The sequence below is a fragment of the Cetorhinus maximus genome, chromosome 6 (genome assembly GCF_964194155.1).
Source record: "Cetorhinus maximus chromosome 6, sCetMax3.hap1.1, whole genome shotgun sequence".
Taxonomy (NCBI): Eukaryota; Metazoa; Chordata; class Chondrichthyes; order Lamniformes; family Cetorhinidae; genus Cetorhinus; species Cetorhinus maximus.
In genome coordinates, this window is record NC_135884.1 from 130,471,029 (window position 1) to 130,496,999 (window position 25,971).

At 39.0% G+C, this 25,971-nt stretch overlaps 1 protein-coding gene across 3 annotated transcripts in view; it reads left to right on the forward strand.

Moving 5' to 3' along the window:
* The window catches only part of dhx38 (DEAH (Asp-Glu-Ala-His) box polypeptide 38), a 139,710-nt gene that overhangs the window by 90,705 nt on the left and 23,034 nt on the right, over positions 1 to 25,971 (forward strand). For all 3 annotated transcript variants that reach the window (XM_078544533.1, XM_078544532.1, XM_078544534.1), the window contains exons 24-26: positions 486 to 611; positions 1,596 to 1,691; positions 5,633 to 5,754. In XM_078544533.1, the coding sequence (XP_078400659.1) occupies positions 486 to 611; positions 1,596 to 1,691; positions 5,633 to 5,754 (344 nt within the window). The remainder of the gene's footprint in view (positions 1 to 485; positions 612 to 1,595; positions 1,692 to 5,632; positions 5,755 to 25,971) is intronic.

A 25,971-nucleotide genomic window follows, 5' to 3' on the forward strand; every position in this document is an offset into this window, starting at 1 on the left:
CTTTGAGATGTTTTGATATGAAAGCATCATGGATTAAGTTTTGCCTCCAACCACGCTCTGAAGTTAATTGTTTCTCACTTTCATTTCATAACAGAATTCTGTGCCATATTCATCATCATTAAAGCAACTTTTTGTTGTGTTACATTCTTGAGTCTGCTGCCTGTATTGTAGCCAATACCAGTTGCCACTCACCTATTACAGCTGCCCTTGCTGATTTATATTGGCTACCCGTTTCTCAACACCTCCGATTTAATCCACTTGTTTGAATTTCTCCATGGCTTTGTTTCTGTAACCTCCTCCAGCCCTAAACTCTCAATTTTCTGAACCCCTGAACTTTCCAACCTTGCAAGGTATTAATGATTTTGACAACTTTGTTTTGAAGACAGGAGTTCTTCAAAATTTGCATACCTTAGACTTTACAGCCTTCAGCTTTTTTTTATATGTAAGAGATGAGTAGCTCTTCATATTTGTTTAATGTTTTGCAGGGTATAGGAGAGTATGTGAATGTGAGAACAGGCATGCCTTGCCACTTGCACCCGACCAGTTCACTTTTTGGCATGGGTTACACACCAGATTATATTGTGTACCATGAACTAGTGATGACTTCAAAGGTAAGATTCAGAGCTGAAAACTGAGCTCCGATGCTAATTTAGTTGAACATAAATGTTTGTTTTTTTAAATACTGCAAACTGTATGTCACATATTGCTTACTGCAGGGTTTAAGAGAACTTTAGTGGAAGCGTTAGTTTAAACTTTGTCGATAATGAATGGAATTTCAATAACAAAATATTTGCCAAAAAATATTTTCTACGTGTTTCACAATGCACCCTAGCAACTAAACTGGAAATTCGAAAAGCTGCACAGAATCTAATTGTAAATATGGATTTGAATGAAAATATGTCCCTCAAAGAAACAGATGTATTTGAAGAAAACAAAAGCAAAGTACTGCAGATGCTGGAAATTTGAAGTAAAAACACAAAATGCTGGCATAAGCAGGTCAGGCAGCATCTGTAATGAGAGAAACAGTGTTCATATTTCAGTTAGATGACCTTTTGTCATAACTGGTATGTTTGAGGAGCTCTGACAGTGTATTGTGATCTCAACCATATGTTGCCATATCCAGTGATTCATCCACCATATCCGGTGGTTTAGGGATGAAAATCTTAGAATTTTTTTAAAAATTGAACATTGTAGGTTATGCCATCCTGTTACTGTGTACTCTTAAATAATTTATAGTTGTATCAGAATTTCACATTTATCTTTTTCCAGATTAATAGCTTTTTATAGGAGTCTGTGGTAAATGACTTGGTACACTAAATCTCTGCTTTGACCAGTTATCTATCTGATGTTAGCTGTCGTGTAAGTATCATGCAGTGCTGTGTAGTCACCAATTTACTGTCCTCAGTTTTTGTTACTTTAGCTTCAAATGAAAATGGAAGGATAACATTATTAGAATTGCAATCTTTGTTGAAACAGCAATGCTGAATGGTAAATCTGCAGGGTGCATGATCCCTATTTGTCACCAGAAGGAAGGTGTTGCCTGGAAATACTTGGTTTTTGGCCTGCTGCATGATGAATTTGTTTCTGTTTTCCAGGAGTACATGCAGTGTGTTACTGCAGTGGACGGGGAATGGTTAGCTGAACTTGGACCAATGTTTTATAGCGTCAAGCAAGCTGGTAAAACTCGACAGGTAAGGCAGTTCAACCATACGATCATTTTAATGTTCAGTATACATGAACCATAGGGTGGTGCTAATTCTTTTGTTTTGATTGGCTGTATTAATGCAAAATAGATACTATTTTCACAAGAAGAAGTTAAATTGGAAGAGTATGAGAATTGATTAGTAGCTGAAAGGGAACCCAGAAGTCTTTTATAAGCACAAAGCAAAAAAAAGTGTTGACCCGGCATATAAGACGATCCCAATTTTCTGCTTCAAAAATCATGTTTTTGCATATACTTGGCGTATAAGTCAACTTCCCCCCCCCGCCACCTTTCCAGCCACGGTGTGCTACACTTGCCTTAGTAGTCAGCCTCAGTTTTTCACCCCACAAATGGATGTTTTATAACTGGGTGCAAGGGATCGTGCAGGTAATATGGACTATGTTGCGGAGATGCGTGGGAGATTAAAATATCCACACCAGAGCAGACCCCATGGGTAAACCACTGAGAAAGCGACCACCCATGCCAGTGGTTCACTTTTATGCTAGGCGTATAAGTTGACCCCTCTTTTTGGAGGGACTTTTCAAGGCTTCAAGGGTTGACTTATACACCATCATCTATGATAGTCAAAGTAAGGATGGAGCTGATTAGGGATCAAAAAGATAATGATCTTGTGGAGGCAAAGGAGATAGCTGAGGTATTAAATGATTACTTTGCATCTGTCTTTGCTGAAGAGTATGTTGTCAATAAAGCAATAAGGTCAGAAGCAGTAGTGAAATTGGATAAGATAAAAATAGATGAGTTACATTAGAGTTTGGATGTTCTCAAAGTATAACAATCATCAGTTTTAATGAGATGCATCCTATGTTATTGAGAAAGTAAGGGTGGAAAGTTTAGAGGCTCTGACCACAATCTTCTAATCATCCTTAGATATGGAGTTGGTGCCACAGAATTGGAGGATTGCAAGTATTACATTCCTTTTAAAAAGGAAAGGGAGAGGGATAAACTTGGCAACCACATCCCATTTAGCCCAAGGTCGATGATAGGGAAACGTTGATGTTGTGTATATGGACTTTCAAAGGGTGAATGGCAAATGCTTGGCAAATAATGGACTCCTTAGCGAAGTGGTGAAAGGCTATCTTTCGAATTGGAGGGAAGTACACAGTGCTGTTTCCCATGGGTCAGTATTGGGACCAATGTTCTTTTCGGTATATATTGATAACCTGAACTTGGGTATACAAGATGTCATTTCAATGCTTGCAGATGATACAAAAGTTGGAAATGTAGTAAACAGTGAGGAGTGCAGGAGCAGACTTCAGGAGGACATATACTGGTAATGTGGACAGACACATGGCAGAATATGTGTGTTTTAAAAGTCTTGAGTAAATCTTTATTCTTTGTAAGGCTTTTTCACAAGCCTTATTTTCTGTTGACACATTTTTCCATCACCCTTTTATGTCAACATTTATAATGTGAGGGGTGGGGTGGGAACCCATAGGAGCGTGCCAATAATTTATAATTGAGAAAACATGTTAACATTTGTTGCACTGCACTGACAGGGCCTCTGGCCACTAGGTGGTGGTATGGCAAAGCTGTAGTTACAAACCTTCCATCACTGGTGGTGGTTTTGACACACATTGCCCAGTTCTACTTGACCTTTTGTTTTTTTTTCTGGACTTTTACATTGTGCACTGTTTGAACTTTTAAATTTGGCTTGCTGATTTTCCCTGACCTGCTTACACTGCTTTTGGATGACTTAATTTTTTTCATGACTGAGCCCACTAACATTCCCCCTGCATGTTTTCCCTGACCTTCTGTCTCGACTTCCAGGCATTCTGCCCCTGTTCTAAGTGTTCCATTTACAGAATCTATTTTTTAAAAAGCAATCGTGGCAATTTGTACAAATACTGCAATAGCTGGCATATAATTAATTCCTGATTTTTTTCTTTGACTTGGTTCCAGTTCTATCTATCCCAAAGCACCTATGGCATATCCTTTCATGGTTCTTGTCCTGCTTGGCAGTCACGTTAGGAGTGCCCATGTAACAATGTGCAACTTGCACTCTTAATTTTTTAACTCCTTTACTGAAAGTGGGCATATGGCTACAAGCCTCCTGTGATGTGACATTATAAAGGAGTGGTTAACAGGTACTTAAACTTTTGAAGGCATGATTCTCTCCCTCCTTGGCTTGCTTGCACTCAGTCTTCTTCCTGTTCCATAAATTGCCTACCATCAGTCTTGTCTCCATCCCTCAAAGTGGAAAGGAAGTTATATAAAGAAATTGGGAAAACCTTACCAAGTACACAAAACTAAATAAGATTATTTCATATGGGCTTTAGTATTCCTGTGCTACTGAGTGTTAGATGATTTGCACGCACTATTTCTGAAATGTAAATTGGATGGTTATTCACTTGGAGAATAAAAAATGCTGTAATTATCAAACCATAGAAAGCTATGGCACATAAGATCATCATTTGGCCCATCATGTCTGTGCTAGCTAAAAATGAACTATCCAGCCTAACCCCACTTTCGAGCTCTTGATCCATAGTCCGGTGGGTTACGGCACTTCAAGTGTATATCCATTTAGTATTTTTTAAAAATGCAACGAGTCTGCCTCTACCACCCTTTCAGACAGTGAGTTCCAGATCCATACTCACTCCTGGGTGAAAAAAATTCTCCTTAACTTCCCTTTAAACCTTCTACCAATTACTTTAAATCTATGCCCTTGGTTTTGACACCTCTGCTAAGGAAATAGCTCCTTCCTATCCACTCTACCCAGGGCCCTCATTATTTTATACACTTCATTTAAATCTCCTCTCAGCCTCCAAGTTCCAAAGAAAACAACCCCCACCTATCTAATCTTTCCTCATAGCTAAAATTCTCCGGTCCTGGCAACATCCTCGTAAGTCTCCTCTGCTCCTTGTCCAGTGTGACTGCACCCTTCCTGTAATGTGGTGACCAAAACTGTAAGCAGTACTCTAACTGTGGCCTAATGTTCTTTACACAAATTGTTTTTTGTTTTATGGCTGAATATCATTTTAACCTGATTCAGCCTGCCTGCTTTAAAATAGTTTACAATATTTGAACTTTTGTTCATCCATTGTGCCAATTAGAAAATTTAATCCCATTTTTGGTAAGTGGCAGTACATTTTGCTAAAATGTTAAATAATATAAAGGGATTTATTGATGCACTTTATTTCTTCCTTTTCACCGTGTTACCATGATTTATGCTTTTAAAACTGTTGATTCCTGGCAGCCCACAAGCAGATATTTTGCTCTGCCCTTAATGTCTCATCATCACAGCCAAAACACTCCTGTTTGATGTTACATCACAGGAAGCTTGAAGCCACTTGCCCAGTTCTAGTAGGCAGGGGGTTGATAGGACAGACAGAGTAAAAAGAGGAGGTTACACACTGTTACAGAGGAGACTCTTAAGGTGACTGCCAGTCAAGACGGAAAGTATTATCAGATATGTCCTAGGTGCATTGGGATAGTTAGGATTGGAACTAAGCCTAGGAAACAAAACCAGGAATTAATCATGTGTGGCATTTTAATGAATTTCTGTGACCTCTTCGGTTTTTGAATAGATTCTGTGAATGGAGCAAAATGTGTAACTTTGAATTTGGAATGATTTGTAGCTTTAATAATATGCTCTCTTTCCCGTCCCCCCTCCCTGACACCCCTCCCGCCACCATCTGTGAACCAATATACCAGAAATAACAAATTTGCTGAAGTGAAATTTGGGAAATTTGAGAACTATACAACGTTGATTTATAATATCTGCAAAATAAATTCAAATAATTGTAATCTGGTTCCTGTTCTGATGTACAATTTGTACTGTTGTCAGCGGGGTGTTGAAGTGGGAAATACTGAATGTTTATTCCCTGGAGCCCAGTAAAAGATAGTATGTTGGAGGGAGTTATAATTCAGTATGCCTCTTGAATTATTATGCAATTTAATGATCTTCAACAGGAGAATCGTCGTCGTGCCAAAGAGGAATTGTCTTCCATGGAGGAAGAAATGGCCATGGCACAGGAACAGCTTCGGGCACGAAAGGAAGAACAGGAAAAAAAGAATATTCTGAACAGCACGAGGTACGGATCATTTTTGTAGTGATTCCTATAATATTCTGTTCAATGTTGCATCACTGTTGTTTTTAAAAGGCTGAGCATGACTGTAAGCTTTAAAGACCAAGCTATCCATGAGAAATTCATTATAGTTCAATTACAAATGAATTTGCTTATTAATGCATACTGTAACGTTGCTTTTCTGATTTTTTTCCATAATATGTTTATTAATTCAGCAACATTTTGTGTTTGAAATAATCCAACAATTGACTTTCATGCAATCAAACTAAGTTTGATAATTTATTTTAAAAATCCATTTTTATATATATATATATATATATATATATATAAAAACATTCAAATAGAGGCCTGGGTAATGTAAGTTCAAACTTCACGCAAGGGCTTTTAATGGTCTGGGGTGTGATTTTATACTGCAGTTTGAGTGATCTTCTTTCTTCTGATCTGTCAACTTAAAATTGCTGTTGTGACTTAATTGCAATATTTATTTGTCAAAATTTTCAGCATTGGTTTAGAAAAGGGTGACAAGAAGAAATAGTAAAGACAGAATTTATATGCAGGCTTCAGAATTTGGACAAGTTTGAGAATTCACTGACGATGAAGAAATGCAATGTGATGTTTTGTTTGCCATCAAAGATGGTGCAGTTTTTCTTGATTTTGGAAAGCTATATTTTTTCTTTGAATTTTATATTTGATTTTAATATAACTCACTGGAAGATGATATTGCTAACCCTTAGCTTTTAGCTGCGTGATCAACAGAGGGCACCGCAGTCTCATTAGTGCTCATGTATTTTCAAAATCCCAGGCATTTGTAGTTGGAATATCCCAAGTAAAGGATCAGTAAGCAATCTGCTTTGTATTTGTGCTGTATATAGAAAGAAAGAGCTTGCATTTGCGTAGGCCCTTCAGGTGTTCAATACATCCTAAAGTACTTCACAAGCAATGAGATACTTTTTAAGTGCAGTCAAGTGTAAACATGGCAGCCAGTTTATGCAGAGAGATATCAGGTTCGATTTGCTTTGAAACAGTTTTAATTTTGATTTTACAAATAGATCTCATTTTTATAGAAAACCAGCAGTGAAGAATTCTGCTTCAGACATCATGAAGTAGGCTTCGTAGTGTGGAGTATATTTAGTCTTTATTATGTTATGGCACAGTGGATCGTAAATGTTGAGCTGCACAAATCCCAGAGGGAAACTCGAAACAGCTGCCGCAACTGTTTTGCAATTTGTATTTTTATCTCAAGATGCATGCCTTGAATTCAGTAGTAATAAACCCACCGAGTCTTAGAGGTTTTTTTACAAAACTAATAAAAAATTTATCAATAAGAGAAATTATTTTAAACACATAGGTCTACAAATTACTACTATGATAACTCTTAAATCCCCAAATTAACCTAGCTCCCAGTTACACCTCCGTTAAGTCAACAGTAAAATAACATAGATTTCAACAGGCAAAGGCAACAGATAAAATCATTTCTTTTATTAATAAATTTTTAATTTAGTTTTGTAAAAAACCTCTAAGACTCGGTGGGTTTATTACTACTGAATTCAAGGCATGTATCTCGAGATAAAATACAAATTGCAAAACAGTTGTGGCAGCTGTTTCGAGTTTCCCTCTGGGATTTGTGCAGCTCAGCATTTACAATCCACTGTGCCATAGCATAATAAAGACTTGCTGTAAATCCTATTTAAAACAAATTCTCTTAGCTTCGGTTCCTGGAGACAGCAGCTTGGTACATTGAGGCTGGAGGCTTTTCACACTTGTTGGATCTTAGAATACCTTCTTCCTTACACATAACCTCATCTCCTTTATACATGTTTCTCTCTTTTTAATGTAAATCCCATTGTTCCAATGTGTCTTTGCAACTTTACTTTTCCCATAATATAAATCTTTCATAGTACTCATATTATCAGTAATATTTGGGAAAAATAAACACACTGTTTGGCTTAGCCTCTATTGGCTAGGTGTAACACCTTACCATCCCTTTGAAATTCATGACTCTAGTTTATCTAAAAATGCAAATGTTCTTCACACCTCACATTCTAAAACTTCAGCCATGTTTACATATTTAGCATTTCAAACCTAGTTTCCCTTCTTTGATACATCAAAGCACCCAGACCAGCTGTGTGTAATTCAATTAAAACCCCAAAACACACACACTTACACACAGAGAAACTAATCCAAACCCCACTATTAACCTATCTTTACAATAAATTACAATAATATTATGAAAATGATTATATTTTCATGACAATTAACAACTCAACTTTATGCATATATACACTAGAGGGTAGAGGTATGGAGCTGACTCCATCCTAGATCTTTACACATCTCTGTCCATCTCTAGACTGACCCTGGCTCTGGGTCATTTGCATTCTTGCATCATTATGTGGGCAGAACTGTACTCAGTCCCACATTAACCTGTATGTACCAGACCCTACTATTACACCCCCCCCACCACCCAAGTCTTTATCCCATGGATATGGAGTTACTTTGTTTTATTTCAAGCCTTACTTTATTATAAGTTTTGTCTATTTACCTTATCGTTACAACCTTAATGCTATCCCAACATTATTGCTATTGTATTAACATTAACAATATTCTCGCTACCCATCTTCCCTCTTCAAATCCTTGAAGTTAGAGTTTCGGGCGGTCTGAGGGCCTTATAATGCTTCCACATCTCTTTGACTGTCCTACCAGGGAAGTGGTAGGCTCTGGTGGTTCTGGCTCGCGTTGGATTGGTGTTTGGGTATGGTTTCATCCATTTCTTCCATTGCTTGATGTTAAACCACGCTTGGATGGTCTAGCTGGTTTGGCGGTGCATGGTTGTTGTTATTCTTGATCGTTTCTTGCGGGGTGGGAGAAAATGGTATTAGTCTGCTTGAAGGTGTCTTTTCTTCATTTTCTGTTTGGGCCATCGGGAAGCTCCCTGAGGCTGAGGAAGGGCATTCCTGTGGCAAGAAGAAGATTGAGTAGCATGCTCACCTCTGTTTTTTGTAGTGATGGTGTGACTGCTGCAAGGTTCCAGCATCCCTTGTAGTTCTGGCATGCTGACTGTTGCTGTGTTTGCACAAGGGTTGGTGTGTCCATCAACTGTGCCATTGTCGGAGTTGGAGGTAGAGGCTCCTCAGACTGTTCATCCTTCTCAGGTACCATTTCCACAGGAGGTGCTTTGTAATCTCACATGCCGTAAGCTGGTCTGACCACTGGGGACTTTCCAGGTCCTAGAATGATGATGCACAAACCTGCTCCGCAAAAAGAGAAGAGAGATCGCAGGTGAAATCAGAGTCTGAATACTCTTTAGTGTTTGAGGACCCAGGACCATGCTGTTCCGTCTGAGTAATGTCAGTGGTAGTCTTGACGGTTTCTGCCTCTAGAGGAAATTGAGGGATACGCAGGCATCTCTGCTCAGAAGAGAGAGAGGCTGATTCTGCACAACATACGTCAGCTCAAAGATCTGTTTGTTGCCATACCTCAATGGTTCAAGGATCATGCCGAAGACTGGGAGTCGGATGTCCCTTGGTCCATAACGTGGAGTGTCCGTCATGCGAATCCAAAGGCCTTGGAGCCATGGTTCCTTGTCTGACAGGACTGTTACACTGCCATGTGAATCTAGTTTAAAATTTGTTAGATGATCATTTACCAGGATGTCAGCATTCTAAAATGAAGAGTCACATTCTCTGATGCCACCCAAGAAGCATGGTTGTGTGTCCTCAGGGCTTTCAGTCTCGACCGCATGGATTACCTTTGCAATGTCTGTGCGGTGCTGGGGTTTTGACTTGCACAGTTTACCAAAATGTCCCTGTCGGTTGCAGTGGAAGCATTGGGCAGTGCTCGCAGGACACTGAGCTTTCCTGTGAGGGCACTTCGCACCCTCAGTGCTGGCAATGTTGCTATACTGGGTGGTTCAGGAATTGCTTTCCTTGACTTGGATGGTCCCTGCGTTTCTGTGACCTGATATGGCTCACTGAGGGTTGATTCCTGCCCCAAGTGTTCTCTCTCCTTAGGATGGTCCTGTGTTGCTCATGTAGCTCAGTCAGTCTAACTAACTGGATTGCCTTGTCTAAGGTAAGATCATCTTTAGCTTGTAAGAGGTCAGAGAGTGCATCATGTGCAATACCCACCATGATTCTGTCTCGGATGAGCTCAGACTTTAAATCGCCATATTCGCATCCCCCCTGCCAGCCTGTAGAGATCATTTATGTAGGAATCAACAGGTTCCCTGGGCAGTCGGGCGCTCTCCAATATTTTATTGGATCTCGGGTTGAAATAAACGTCGAAAGATTTTAAAACATCATCAAATTTGGCAGATGACTTATAGCTTGTTGTGCAATTATGCCATTGGCAATTGCTTCTGCTTCTGATTTTTTATATAGACCTATGGCAATGCTGTATCTTCAAAATCATTTCCTCCAAAGACTCCAATTCTGTGACTGGTCTGGGCCATGGGTGAATCCCAATGAAGCTGGAAGTGTGGAATTATGATCCATTTTGAAGATTTTTAGAAATGTGGGTACAGCTTTAAGAGATTACAGGCTTCCAAGTTGCTGTTCACTGCCAAACAACGGATCTTTCCACACTTGCTGGTTTTTGGTGGGCTTTCCAACTGGCAGCAGCGCACTCCTGCCTGATGAAGAAGGGTTTGCAATGGCTGCGTGGATTGGCTGCCTGCCGACTTAATTTAATCAGCGATTTTGTGTTGCGAGTCTGGGCGCGCATAAAGAACCACAGGCTTGCTGTCCAGGAAATCGGACAGCTGCGAGGCACCCAAAGTAGGCAAAATTAGTTATTAATCATTTTTCTTCTTTGCCAAACTCGGAAGCCATGTGTTGAGAGTCAGGGATCGGGATTAGTGGCGGGTTTCTTACAAACAGCGCTTCTTACTGAATGAATGAAAATGGGCCTGGAATTTAAAAACTTTTATCTCATTCTTGCAGGCCATGAGGTTTGCTTGCTGAAGCTAGAATTCAATGAAGTCGTATGCTGGAGTAAAACTTCTACCGTTTCACTTCCAGGCTCTTCTGTCTCTGGAGCTTTTTCTTTGTGGTGAATTTTCTCCACACCTCTAGCTTCAGTTGGAGGTTTGTTTCAGTTCAGAATCCGTTAAAGCTGTCCTTTTTCTTAGTTTTTCTGCTTTCTTGTGTGGATAAAAGGGTTTTTGATCTGGACATTGCCACCATGAAGAATCCTGCTTCGGACACCATGAAGTGGGCTTCATAGTCTTGAGTATATTAACATCAAGTCTTTATTGTCAACTCCTGACTATATTCATATATGCAGTAAGGGGTACAAGTATGGAGCTGACTGTATCCTACGTCTTTACACATCTCTGTCTAACTCTAGACTGATCCTGGCTCTGGGTCATGTGCCTTCTTGCATCACTGTGTGGATGGCACTGTACTCAGTCCCACATTAACCCTGCATGTACCCGACCCTACTACTTCACACAGAAAAGATCCATTTTATTTAATTACATGGCCTGAAATATTGTGTCATAAATACTATACTCAGACTACAATGAACCGGAAGTTATTGTGAAAGTTACTGAAAGTATACTGATGTGTTCAAAACACACTAGTCCTGGCAATTTCAAAAAAATACACTTCCTAGTGTCATCTGAATAAACTTCTAATTTCCTTTTTTTGCTTCTCTATTTTTTCCATCTAACTCTTCATTTCCACCATTTTCCTGCATTCAATTTCAGTAAAGCAGTTATTTTGAAAAGGAAACCATGGAAGTTATTCCTGCACATCTTTTTGGCTCCTCTTGAAAAATTGTTTTTTAAAAAATTATTTTATGTTTTAATTTTTACAGTTTCAAAAGTATCCCTTTGATGCTGTGCTTTATCTCCCCATTTTTCTTCTACAGATAAAGTGTCCTTTATCCAAAACCCTCAGGACCGATTGCATTTTGAATTTCAGATAATTTCAGTTTTTGGATACCGCATATAAACTTACATTACAGTAGCCTAAGCCTAGGCTAGCTATAGTCTAAAGTAAATAAAATGGCTAGAAAAGTAAGATGTAACACTGAATAATAAACACAGGGTACCTGAAAAAGTTTTTTGACATGTTCATCACAAAAATTGCAAGGTAAACAGTGCAAACAAATAACTAGACTTCCTGCGTTAAAGGTTGATGATGTTCAAAGAAAGTGCGATTTTTGAATGTGTTCAGTTTTTGGCTTTATGGGCAAAGGATACTTGACCTGTATTCGTTTGGATCTGCTTTTGTTTTCTCTTGATGTTTGTGGATATTTTGGCTTGTTATGCCACACCAAGATGCATTTCATTCTGTGCATCTTTAATTGTCTTTAATTGTCTTCATTCAGTCAAAGTGACACATCTGGTAATACTGTCTAATATTCCAAATTTACTATCCATTTACTTTTCAATAGCTGGAAATACTCAGCAGGTCCAACGGCGTCTGTGGAGAGAAACTCTCCACTGATGCTACTGACATGAGAATTTCTAGAATTTCTCCACGGATGCTATCTGAACTGAGTATTTCAAGCATTTTTTTTTTTCCCAGATCTCCAGCATCCATAGTATTTTGGTTTAGTATTTTGTTCTTAAATACCGACTGATGAATAATTTGGTTTATCTGGTTCTTTTTGAGCTCTTTTGTTTCGTATTTTTTGTTTTTAATTGCTCGTTAGAGGGACAGATAATCTAGTTCCTTTGCAATTCATTTTCTACACATTGTTAGCTTTCATATACCACAGTCCAAGTGTGAGGACCCAACCTAATCCAACAATTGTAGTGCCACAGCCTGTACAGCAAATAATCAATTCGAAATAATTTAAGTGGAAATTGGAACTTACAATAGCAGAAACTGTCTGTCACCATAAACAGACATGTTTGAACAGCTCTCTCTTCCAGTTTTCTCTTTCTGCCACTCTGCCACCCAGTGTTAGAAATGATGTATTCAATGTGCAATTAAATGAACCAGCATTGGCATAGGTGGCTGCCGGCCAAGTTGGCAGTTGTGGAAAAGTTTATATTCCATTGAGCTTGCAATTCTTTCTGACTGATTGAAATGTGGAGTTGATGGGGGAAGTGAGTAGCTATAAAGGAGAGCAAACAAAATCTTGGAGGGAGGAGGAGAAATGAAAAATATCCTCACTTTAGCAGTTAAGCTTTAATTAGAATAAATTGTGTGCACACCTGGGGAAGGAAGAGGGTTAAAACAATGTGTTAGCTTTTAAGTTTTAAAGATACGGGGCAGTGCTAGTGATAACTTCTGATTAAAGATCTCAAGATGCAAAGGAAAGTTGGTAATGCATAAGCACCTATTTGTTTTTGTAAAAGACAATTGCAAAATTCTGAGGAATTTTATTTAATTGTTTTTGGGTAACTTACCATAACTAGCAAAAATGATACTTGAAGAGGAATTTTATTTTAATTTGTGTTAGATTGTCACATGCTTCAGTTAGATGATATTCACTTCCATATGAAAAGTGAAAGACTTATATTTACAGAAGTTATGTAAAAGACTATGTGGCTGTGTCTCCATTTGTGCAATTTGAAGGAATTGGCAAGTAATTTTTCTAATGGAGATTTTGGTTAAAGTAAATTACACTATGTACATCACTGTAACCATCAAGAAATTAAAGAACAGGAAGATTGCAAACAAAAACAGAGTGAAAATTAATAAAATATTGGCAAAACATTATAATCTTCTAAAATGCACACCAGTTGTGGTGTGTGATGGTACAGCATATTGGAACTCTAAATGGTGGGATCTGGCGTATTTACAATCTTCACTGTCTTAGTACAGTGAGGTGCTGAGTAGAGGCACATTCTTCCCCACAGATGGTAGTTCTAGACTAGTGTTTTGTATGCATCATAGTGACATAGAACGGAATCTGTAGAGTTTAGGAGCAAGTCTCTATTTACTGGGAAAGAGGTGTGGCATGGAAAGTCATCAAGAGGAGAAATTAATGGCTGAATTTTGCAGTTGTAATGATGTTCCAACTATCTGTGTTTGCCGTCATTACCCCACTGAAACTGACAACTTCAGGAGTCCACACATGCAGAATAACACGGATATCCAGAAGTTGCTGTCAGTGATTCTATATTTTTCCAAAGGCTGTGCTGAGTTCTCTCCGAGTGTAATCTCCAAGCAATCAGTGAATTAAATAAAGCTTTCACTTTTACATGATGAGTCTTGCTGTAAAAACAATTGAAAATTTTACATCTTGTTGAATTTTTTTTATACTTCATGGGATGGAGCAGTTGTTGTCCATTTTTAGTTGTCCTTGAGAAGGTGATGATCAGTTGCCGCCTTGGACCTCTGCAGTCCATCTGGTGCAGGCACACCCACAGTGCTGTAAAGAAGGGAGTTCCAGGATTTTGATCCAGTGACAGTAGAGCAAAGGTGATATAGTCACATGTCAGGATGATGTGTGGCTTGGAGGGGAACTTTCAGGTGATGGTATTTCCATGTGTCTGCTGCCTTTGTCCTTCTAGATTGCAGATTTGGAAGGCTCTATCTAAGGAGCCTTGGTGAGTTGCTGCAGTGCATCTTGTACATTGTACACACTGCTATCACTGTGCGTCAGTGGTGGAGGGAGTGAATATTTCAGGTAGTAGATAAGGTACCAATCAAGTGGGCTGTTTTGTCCTGGATTGTGTTAAGCTTCTTGAGTGTTTTTGGAGTCGCACTCATCCAGGCAAGTGCAGAGTATTCCATCACACTTCTGACTTGTGCCTTGCATATGGTGGACAGGCTTTGGGGAGTCAGGAAGTAAGTTATTCACCTCTGAATTCTCAGCCTCTGACCTGCTGTTGTAACCTTAGTATTTAGATGGCTGATCCAGTTCAACTTTTGGTCAATAGTAACCCCCCAGGTTGTTGACAGTTGCATGAGATTAACTTGTAATTACTGCTAAGCATCCTCACTGGCCTTGAAAAGTTAGTTTGTCGAATGTCAAATTTATCATTATGATAAAATTTATACTTTTTGTTGGAGTTGTTTACATATTTTATCTTCTACCTTAATCTATAATCACAATCTTTCTTTCTATCTGAAAAATTAAATTAAAAGTGAAAGCATTCAGTGTTTTTAACTTCTGGGTTAGCTGTCAGTGTGATTGACTGCTTACCCTGCCTGCTGACATTATTGTTGTTGGATACCTGGAGATCCCCTTTGCCTGGCCCCAGATTTAGACTACCATCGGGAAATGGATTGGTACGTCTCTGAGCAGCCCTCTTCAATGTCAACAGGAAACTTCATGATTCACTACAAAATCTAGGCCAATGGAAAAATATGTTAATAAAATAATTCCAGTTTTTAAATATAATCCACATAATTTAAATGAACATTCCAGAAGTTAAAACAATCTTTCAAATTATTAATGACAAATTCCATAAGAAGTTAGCAAAGCACAGCATGTTGATATACCTTGCCATGACTATAGACAAGATTCTGATGTCAACTGTGCTACTGAGTTTTGGTGAGAAACTGGTTGCTTACACCATAGGCATGTAGGGAAATTCCAAGCACCTTGGGATCAGTCTGGAACATTTATTAACATTCACAAGAGCCCTGAAAGCATGTTTCTCTTCTGATTTTTCAGTTGGAAAACAATGGATGAATCTAAAATCAGGGTAGAAAATAAAAATTCTCTCCTCTTTGGGTCATGCTGTGGTGCACCCGTCCTGCAGCTGAAACAATGAATAGTTGATGTAGCCCAGAGGAGTTGCTGCTGTTCTTGGTCCAGTCACTGGAAGTGTGCAAATGGTCCACGATGTCTTCTTGTGGAGAAAGCTCATATTTCTGCTTATCACCTTGGTCTTGCTTTTAGGAAATTGAATACACCAACCTGTGTCCTACAGATCAATGACCAACACAATACAGGACTTTGGGGAGTGGAAGATCATTTTAAAAAGATTAAAATAATCCCTATAACAGCTTAATATTTTACATAGGTCTGATGTTTAAAGTCCATACAGTTGAAAGAAAGATGTTACAATTAACAGTTTATGATATGTATCATTTTATAGAAAATTAATTTGCATGGAGAGAATTTACAGAGAACTCTTATTTTTTTTTCCGCACACTGGCAGCAAACGTGAGTTATGATAATCTTTCATGTGAGTGAAAGAATGTCTGGAGTTTACTGCCACTAGTGAGATATTCTGTTTATTCTGTAGGAGTGAATGATACCTTGAGTATTGGTACAGCCTTTAAATAATTCTAGTATGCTGTGCAAGGCTTGCCAGTCATTAAATGATGTTTCACATAAGTGAACTGTCGTTTTTTTTTCCCCACCCATGGGCAATGAAATATCCATCACTCTTGTATAATTATAATAATCTTGCTGTTTATTCAGAAAATACTGCAGATTATTTCTTTTCGTTCATGGGATGTGAGCATTGCTAGCTAGGCCAGCATTTATTGCCCATCCCTAATTGCCCTTGTTCAGAGGGCATTTAAGACTTAACCACATTGCTCTGGGCCTGGAGTCACATGTAGGCCAGACCAGGTAAGGACGGCAGATTTCCTTCCCTAAAGGACATCCCCAAAGGATAATAGCTTTTGGTTGATTATTTTTCTAAAAATATGCAAAAAATTAGTGAGTTTGAATGAGAGAAAATTTCCTCTGATCCTGCTGCAAATATGCTTGTTCTAAGGGATTGCTGTACTTGCAGAAAGTGTTTTTAGTAGCTGCGCACTAATAGAAGTAATGTACTATTAAGTCAAAAATACAACAATTTCATGACAAATGGGTAGAAATCTGATAATCTTGTAACCCTGTGGGACACTTCTCCTGAACTCCAGTGGACAGAGAAATCTAATTGGCAAACCAATGGGTTAAATAATTAATAAAATCAAACTAAATCAAAGCCTGCTGAAACAGAAACTGGCACTGAAATGTCTGACGAAAATCGGAGGAGGAAATTAAGTGGCTAGCATATTTTTATATTATTTATTGAGGAATTATTTGTGGGTAGTGTGAATGAACTTGTAGTGCTGCCATTTGAAAATTTCTCCTTTTTCCCTTTTATTTTATAAAAAGCCTTTGTGCCCCACCATCATTTTCCATCAAAAGAGTAGCCAGGCAAACTAATTTTCTTCAGCTGACCCCTGAGATGTGAATGAGAACATAGCAATTGACCTTTCCATCACTTTTTCGCATTTCTTAAAAAGCACCACATCCTCTGCATGATGGTACAGCATATTGGAATACTTCAGCATTGTGCTGCAGTGAGAATTTTTTTGTATACTTAATGCATTGCTAATCAAATTGAGGTCATGTAACTCTGCTTTGTGGCCCTTGATCTGTGTAAGGTATGTGCCTGAATCTAGAACAACGGGTTTTCCAATGCTTTGACACTAATGTCTTGCAGTGATATGAAATTAAATTAATTTTTTAATGAACATTGAATAGAGACTTAAATGACATTAATCTATCATTAATCTGTCCTTGCACTTGAAGCAAAAGTAGTTAAAATGTTGTGTACATTATGCCCTTGTTTTGAAATTAAGGACAGATATTAATCCTTTTTAATGTGTATGTGAACTGGCTGTGACCCTAATATGGCAACTAAACACAGGGATTTGTATAATATATTTTCTGATTAAAAAAGACACTAAATCAATATTAGTAGTTCAGTGTACAGACTAATTAAACAAATAATTTATCTGCATTTTAGAACCGTATCCCAGTGGGCCAAAATATTTCAGACATTTTAGGAATGACATAAATGTTGATTGGAATTTCTTCATTTAGAATAAAAATAATTAAAACCTGGTGCTTTTCATTGTTAGTGATCCCATATTCAAATGCAAATAATGTAATTGTCAGGTGAGCAGATTGTATTTCCCCCTTTTAATATGACAGTACCCTGATTATTTTAAATTATGCATTCTGTAATATGAATCTAACAATGAAACTAATTACTTAATCATTGCTGGGTTTCAGAATTGCCAAAGTTTATATTGTAAGGTATTTTATAAATGTTCCAAACAATTCACGAAACCAAATTTAATTGTGTTATGCAGTGTTTATTTTCTTGTTGATTTCCTGTTTTGGAGAAGGCTTTGTTGTCTTACTGTTATAATACTTGCAATGCATTTATGAATGACTTATGTACCTATTACAGTATTATCCAGTCACCTGAATCTGAATTTGAATCCAGCTGAATTTTACTGACGTGACTGATGGTTTGTACGAAGTGAGTTAGGACAGTGAAAGGCAGCTCCCAGCGGGCTCAAATCCAGAACACAAAACTGCCTTCACAATTCATACAACATTTGTAATGGTGTTGTCTGCATGCAGGATTCAGAATCCCTATATTCTTGGGAAGGAAGAGAGAAGCTAATTTTTATTTTGATATCAGAAATGTGTTGCAGTATGCATGTGATACTTTTGAATGTTTTTATATGGATTTATCTGTAAATTACCTTGACACCCCACCCACCCACCTAGTGTGGTTGTACATTACAGTATTTTTAAATTCAAAATCAATTAATTGTAATTTTATACAGTTGAACATCCTGATCATCGATTCCTTTAAACCAACAGGTGAAAGTTACATTTGCGTAGATTAACTGGGAGAGAGAATGATGGGGAGGACCAGTGTATTTGGTCACTTTAAATAATGTCCTGAGACAATTATTTGTCAAATTTGGAACTTCACTCAGGCATCCACACAAGGAATTTCATCCACATATGTTGTGCAGATAAACAGAAAATTACAGTGCCAGTACCTTGTGGAGCTGAGGGGTAGAGTTGAATAATGTTCTTTGTACAGTCCTTGCTCTTTTTGTTTTGTATTGTCATTAGTAGAGTATTAGAGTCAGAGTCATTGCAGCACAGAAGGAGGCTAACTTGGCCCATCGAGTCCATGCTGGCTCTCTGTAGAGCAATCTGTCAGTCCCATTCCCCTGTTCTATCCCTGTAGCCCTGCAAGTCTATTTCCCTCAAGTGCTCATTCAATTCCCTTTCGACCGCCTTTGTATCCACCACCTTCATAGGCAACGAGTTCCAGACTATTACCAGTCGCTGTGTTAAAAAGTTCTTCCTCACATTCCCCCTGTATATCTTGCCAAGAACTTAAATCTGTGTTCCCTAATATTCATAACATAAGTTAATGGAAACATTTTTTCTTTATCTTATCAAACCTATCATAATCTTGTACACCTCTATTAAATCTCCTTTACTGCAAGGAGACCAACCCCAGCATCTCCAACCTAACTTTGTAGTTAAAACCCCTCATCCTTGGAACAATTTTGGTAAAGCTCCTCCACACTCTCTCAAGGACCCTCAGTCTTCCTAAAGTGTGGTGACCAGAATTGGATGCCATACTCTAGTTATGGCCTAACCAGAATGTTATGACCTCAGACTAGACCCCCAAATTTTGTTACAATCCAGCTAGGAACAAGTAACTTTTGTTTAAAGTAGATGCAAGTTGAAATCCCAGTTACCTACTAAGAGAGTAAAGCCACAAGATTCAATGTTTTCAAGCAAACAGAAGAAATTTTATTATGCAAGAGTCAACAAAGCAAACAATCAATACTATCTTTCTTATATTCTAACATCCAGAATTAGCATGAGGGTGACAGGAACTAACAGGCAAACCACAAACTGAAAACTGCACATTAAATGGCATACATCACCAAGATAGGTCCCCTGAATTTCTCAACAACCCACTCAGACATCAGTCATCCCTGTGTGTCATAAAAATTCTTTAAAACTCTGTCCTCCTCATGAGGGATTTCAGCTCCTTTCTTTTGTGGGCCTATCCACTGCTTTCCTTCAACAAAAGCTCCAATTCAGACTGCCCCGCAACTACTCACCACCTAGATGCACAATCTCTTTTCCCAAGACTGCATCCCTCTAGATTCACAAGGCTGCACCCAGCTTCTTATCACCAGCACAATCCCAGCTTCCTAGTTGCTCTGAGCAGAACCCCACTCTTCATGGGCTTTCCTTTACCCCTACTGCCAGCTCCACCGACTGACACTGCCCCTGGGTTTCTCTGAGCTCCAATATCCCCAGCTGCACTGAGAAAATGCTGTTCCTGGGCTTCCCCGAGTCCCAACTCTCAGTTGCACTGAGCACATTCTGCCTCTGGGCTTCCCTGAGAGCCATCTCTTAGCAGCACGGAGCTACCAATGGCGCCCGGGGCTTCTCTGAGTCCAAGCCCCCTCAGCCACACGGAGTTAACAGCAGAACTTCAGCTGCATGGAGCCAACTCTCCTCTCTAACTGCTTCCAATTCTCTGTCATGTGGACTCACTTTCGTGCCACATCTCAGTCCTGTGGTTGTTACCTTTGCACCATCTTTTGCAAGTGCACGCTCTGTTCCCTGCTTCTCTCTACGCTTGCGTCAGTGTCGGCCCTCATCTCCATGGCACCACGACAAGGAAGCACCGATGACAGAAGCTAGTCCATCTATGTTCTGTTGCAGTCAATTGTTATCATCGTCGCTCTCGCTGTTGGCCCCCACTCCACTTTCTACGCTTGTGCCGGAACCCCAGACATGCCAGGAGTTGTAGTCCTCAGCCTCCGCCCCGAAAACCCACAAAGCCAACCATACAGAATTTCCTCAAACGAGCTTTATGAAGTGCAGCATATCTTCCCTGCTTTTGTACTCAGTACCTCTATTTATGAAGTCCAAGATTCCATGTGCTTTACAAATTACCCTCTAAATATGTCTTGCTACCTTCAAAGATCCATGCACACAAATCCTCAGGTCCTTCTGCTCCTCCACACTCTTTAGAACTGTGCCATTAAGTCTATATTGCCTGTCCCTTTTTACTTCTGCCAAAATGCATCATCTCACACTTCTCTGTACGACATTTCAACTGCCACTTGTCTGCCCATTCTGATAGCCTATCTATGTCCTGTTGCAGTCAATTGGTATCATCTTTACCCCCACCAACCTTGGGGAACACAGTCCACCATCCCCCAGTCTAAAAAACAACCATTTACTGCGCCTTGCTGTTTTCTGTTGTTAAGCTAACTTTTTATCCAAGCTAGCACAGACCCACCTATTCCATGAGCCTCAATTTTGATAATCAGCCTTTTATATGGTACTTTGCCAAATGCTTTATTAAAATTCATGGAGTTAACATCATTGCAATCCCTTTATCAACCTTCTCTGCTACTTCATCAAACAATTCAATTGGATTGGTCAAGCACAATCTGCCTTTTACAAATCCGTGTTGCCTGTCCTTAATTAACTCAAACCTGCCCAAGTGCTCGTTGATTTTTTTCCCCTGATCATTGTTTCTAAAATCTTGACCACCACTGATTTTAAACTGACCAGCCTGTAGTTACTAGGAATGGCCTTGCACCCTTTCTTGAATAAGGGTGTCACATTTGCCACACTCCAATTCTCTAGCAGCTTCTTCAGCATGACATTCTGAATTACCATTGGGTTTTAACTTGATTATTTCTTTGAACTGCTGAGTGATTTGGAAGTAGTTTCAAGTGAATATTTGCTAATTGGATACAATGTAATGACATTCATAATGTGGCTGAAGAATTACATACTCAGCATTTTAAAATGGCAGATAATTGCATAAATATTTTCCATTGGTCAACTTTTGATATTCTTGTTTTATATCCGTATGTATATAAATCTAATTACTATGATCAATAATACTGTAATCAGAGTATTGTCTCTTGTTTATGAAATCGTTCTTTATATTTAGGAAAATAATACAATTTTTAAAATAAGATCAAAAAGCCCAGTTCTTTTAAGATTAAGAGAAGCCCCACTGATCCTAAATCCTGTCTAAAGCACTTGTAGGTGACACTCACCTCTAAAATTTTGATTCAGCGCGATGTTCTAAATGTATAGTACATCAACAATCAGAAGTAATTAATTGTGCAAAAAAAACCCCACATTCTTATCAAGCTGACTCAGTCATTTGCTTTTTCTTTGCCTTTCCATCTCACTCTTTGGCTCCTGTTTACATCTATGCCCAAATCAGTAGCTTTGAGATACTTCACTATAAGCTGTGGAATTAAGTTACATGGGCGATAACAACCTACCTGTTAACCATGAGCATGTGTGTTTTTCAATTCTCTGATAGGCAGGCACTGTGTAATAATGTATTGCTTCCTCTCCCTGTGAAGGTGATAGTATTGCTAAAATAAAACCTAGAAATCCTAAAAGCTCTGGTTAGGCCCAACTAGAGTGTTGCGCCTAGTTAGATCACCACACTTTAGGAAAGATGTGAAGGTCCTTAAGATGGCGCAGAGGTAATTTACCAGAATGGCTCCAGGGATGGGAGACTTTAGTCACAATATTGAAAAGGCTCGGGTTGTTCTCCTTGGAGCAAAGGAGATTGAGGAGAGATTTGATAGAGGTGTACAAGACATAGATATAGTAGGCAGACATAGATATGGCAGACATAGATATAGTAGACAAGATAAAATTCTTCCCATTAGCTGATCATACAGGGCTAGGGGGGCACAGAATTAAGATTTTGGGCAAGAGATGCAGGGGGAATGTGAGGAAGAACTTTTTTATGCAGTGAGTGGTAATGACCTGGAACACTCTGCCCACAAAGCAGGTGGATGTGGAAACAATCAATGATTTCTAAAGGAAATTGGATGGGCATTCGAAGGAAACAAACTTGCAGGGCTGTGGGCATAGAGCAGGGTAGTGTGACTGACCAGATTGCTCAGCAGGGAGCCAGTGTGGACTCGATGGGCCGAATGACCTCCTGTATCATACATGACTATGATTCGAAATGACTAAGAGTATGGAAGAAGGTAACCTAGTAATTTTGTAGCTATGTAGATATCGAGAAAATTGAGGAGGCAAAATAGAAATCCTTGATTATAAATATAGTAATGCTTTGATTCAATCTTGTACTTCATGCATATCTGTTCTGAGCATCCCAGTTATGACATTATTGAAAACATGATTCAGAATGCAAAATGTAAAATAAAATGTATTTAATTATGTATGCAGAGTTGATGTTTGAAGTATGGTTTAGACGCAATTTAATTTAAGTGTTTTAAATAATGTTCATCTCCATACATTTTCTTTAATGTCATCCTTTAAAGATTGTGATTATACTTTCTGTCGTCCTTGAGACAGAGCTGCTGTTAATTTCAACACCACAAAAACATCAGGGATTTGAGATCATTTTTCATGTAATATTGTGGCTGGGCTGTCTTTAGTTATCAGGCAGCCATCAGTAGTTGCTGCCCCTAATATAACTCAGAGCGAGCAGCGGCCTTTCAGATTTACAAAATTGAATAGAAACAATAACTATCTAGCACATAGATTGCTGGGGGATTTGTCTGGCTTTTTCCAGGAGAAGACAATTGTTCCAGTGACTTTCATCTTGGTTCTGACAGATTCTTTAATTCAATACCCCCTCCCCTCTTTCCTCTCTCTTTCTCAAGTGAATGAAATAATACCCTGCCATTTCTGGGCCAGAGAGATAAGAGCAATATTCTCTGTTCCTGTAGTCACCAAATATGGAATATAAAACACTGCTGTCCCTTTTTGAGCTGGTTTTCAGAGAAGGAACTGGCAAGGTCACCTGTAGGGGTCACTGATGCGATATCAAATTATGATAGATTAAGAATGTGCAGACCGTGCATGTGAAAGGTATAACTGATTTGCTACTAAATTTATTCGTTTATCAAGAACATTCAGCTAACAGGAAATTCTCTCAAACATTAATACAGTATATGTGTTTTGCAGAAATATTTCACCTGGATGTTTGAAATTAATGATGAGACTATAAGGGACTATCAGAGGTACTAAAATGGAAAATCAAACAAAATGCATTTGCAGGACATCATGCAAGTGGTGACAAAATGTGATTTGCAATAGTAGTAAACTGCAAGGCAAATTATTCCAATTCTTCAGTTAATAAAAGTAAACAGTTGGGAATTAGATAGAAATCTGTTTCAGTTTTTCACTTTTCATTCACCTAGCCGTAATTCAGAGAATATTGTAGCAGCTGATAATTTGTGAGGAATCCAGGGCTTTCTTGTTCAAGATGTTAAAAAAGAGATTACATTGCCTAGTTAGATGACATTCTTTTTATGATTTGTGACTGACATTCAGCTCAGAGAAAAATAAAGCATTTGTTGTCTGTCTTTGTGGGAATTTGTTTTTCAAAGAGTATCATTTAATTTGGACCTATTTTAGCTTTCCAAGGGAGACATTGCTATTTTCCTTGATGCATTTTTTTTGTTGCCGTAGTTTCATTTTAATAACTACCTTCTATTTTCCATTTGTAGAAAAATGCAAAGTAACTTGAAAATTGTGAGTGTTTAAATATATATCATATAAAATGGATTCTGGATTTCATGGTGAAGAACCTCAGAGCAGTCAATAGACCTTTTATTTTTTGTGGATTAGTGGAAAACTGATTTCTTTTTTAAATGTTGAAAAGATGGTGGTGCAAAAAGACAACACACACTCCTTTCCATCTAGAGTTACCTAATCGGCAAAAGTGTAAATCCTGTTTGACGATACACCCATTGCCCATACCCTCCCCTTTCCTAATTTTAGGATATTTTGACGAGTTATGACACTAAATTTTAACCATTAACTGAAAAGTGAATCAAATTTAGATTTTTTTTTGATCTAAATGATTTCATGCTGGCTCCACAGGGCAACATCTGTTGAGTAATTGTTGGGTGAGGTGATATTCAACAAATTCCATGTAATGTGCTCTTGAAAAATAATTATGAGCATTGAGCCTTAGAATCTTAACATGTGTTATTTTTCTAAATAAATGTTTTTGAAACTAAACTTGTGAAATTTCATATTCCAATTAGCCATATAGTTTTAGAATTTCCACAATTCCTTCTTTAAATAATTAATTTTGTATAAGCACACAAAATGTAAAATGGTTGCTTTCTTTTTAACACTGTAAAGTAGGCTTGGTCCAACCTTTTCGCTTGTCGAGCCGCATTTCCATATTTTTCCCATTTGAGCAAATTTTGGAAAGATAAGGTTTGACACAATGTTAAATTGAATTTCAAAAGAAAAAGGAAAGAAACAACTTGCTGAGAAAAAAATGTCAAAGCCATGAATTGTTAAGTTGAAGAAGAGTAATTAATAAAAATGACCTGAGTGTTAGATAGTCAGAGTGTTCCCGACTCACCCTGAGTCTCAGGGTGCTCACTCACTCAACTCTGACTGTGAGAGTGGATGTGAGTATGTTGGTGTGTTGTGTTGAGAGTGAGTGAGAAACCGTAGACAGGGAGTAAGGCAGGCACACACCCCTCCCTCACTCTCTCTCTCCCACTCTCTCTCACTCTCTCTCTCTCTCACCCACACACTTGCGCGCAGATTCTGGCTCCCACACACACAGAAAACACACACACACTAACTCTCTCGCTCGCTCACTCTCACACACTCACTCTCTGACTCCCACCTAATGCCAACCCCCCCCACACAGACACACACTCTCACACCCACACATGTACTCTCACTCTCTGACTCCCATTCACCCACACACAAACTCTCTCTCTCTCTCCCCCCACATACACACATATACATGCTCTCACTCCCGTCCCCACACACACAAACATACACTCCCTCTCTCCCATACACACATACTCTCAATCTCTCACAAACACTCTCTCTCACGCCCCACACACACACTCACTCCCACACACACACTCTCTCACATCCCCCCCCCACACACACTCTCTCACACTCTCTCCCCCTCTTGCTCTCTCTGCCCCCCCTCTCTCACATGCACACACTCTCTCACTTTCACGCCCCCCCCCACACACACACACACACACACACACACACACTCTCATTCCCCACACACAGACTCTCACTCTCTCACTCTCTCTCTCTCTCTCTCTCTCTCACACGCACACATACGCACTCTCTCTCACCCCCCACTCACGCACGCACACTCTTACTCCCCACACACATACTCTCAATCTCTCACAAACACACTCACACTCTCACAAACACATTCTCACTCTCTCTATCTCTCACGCCCCACAGACACAGACACTCACTCTCTCTCTCTCTCTTATTCCCCCACATACACACAGTCTCCCACATACACACAGTCTCTCACACACACGCTGTCACTCCCTCCCATCCACACACACACTCTCCCATACACACTCACCCCCACACACACTCTCACTCCCCACATACACACATACTCTCAAACTCTCTCAAACATTCTCTCTCACCAACCCCCACACACACACACACACACTCCCACTCCCACACATACATACATAGTGTCTCTCAATC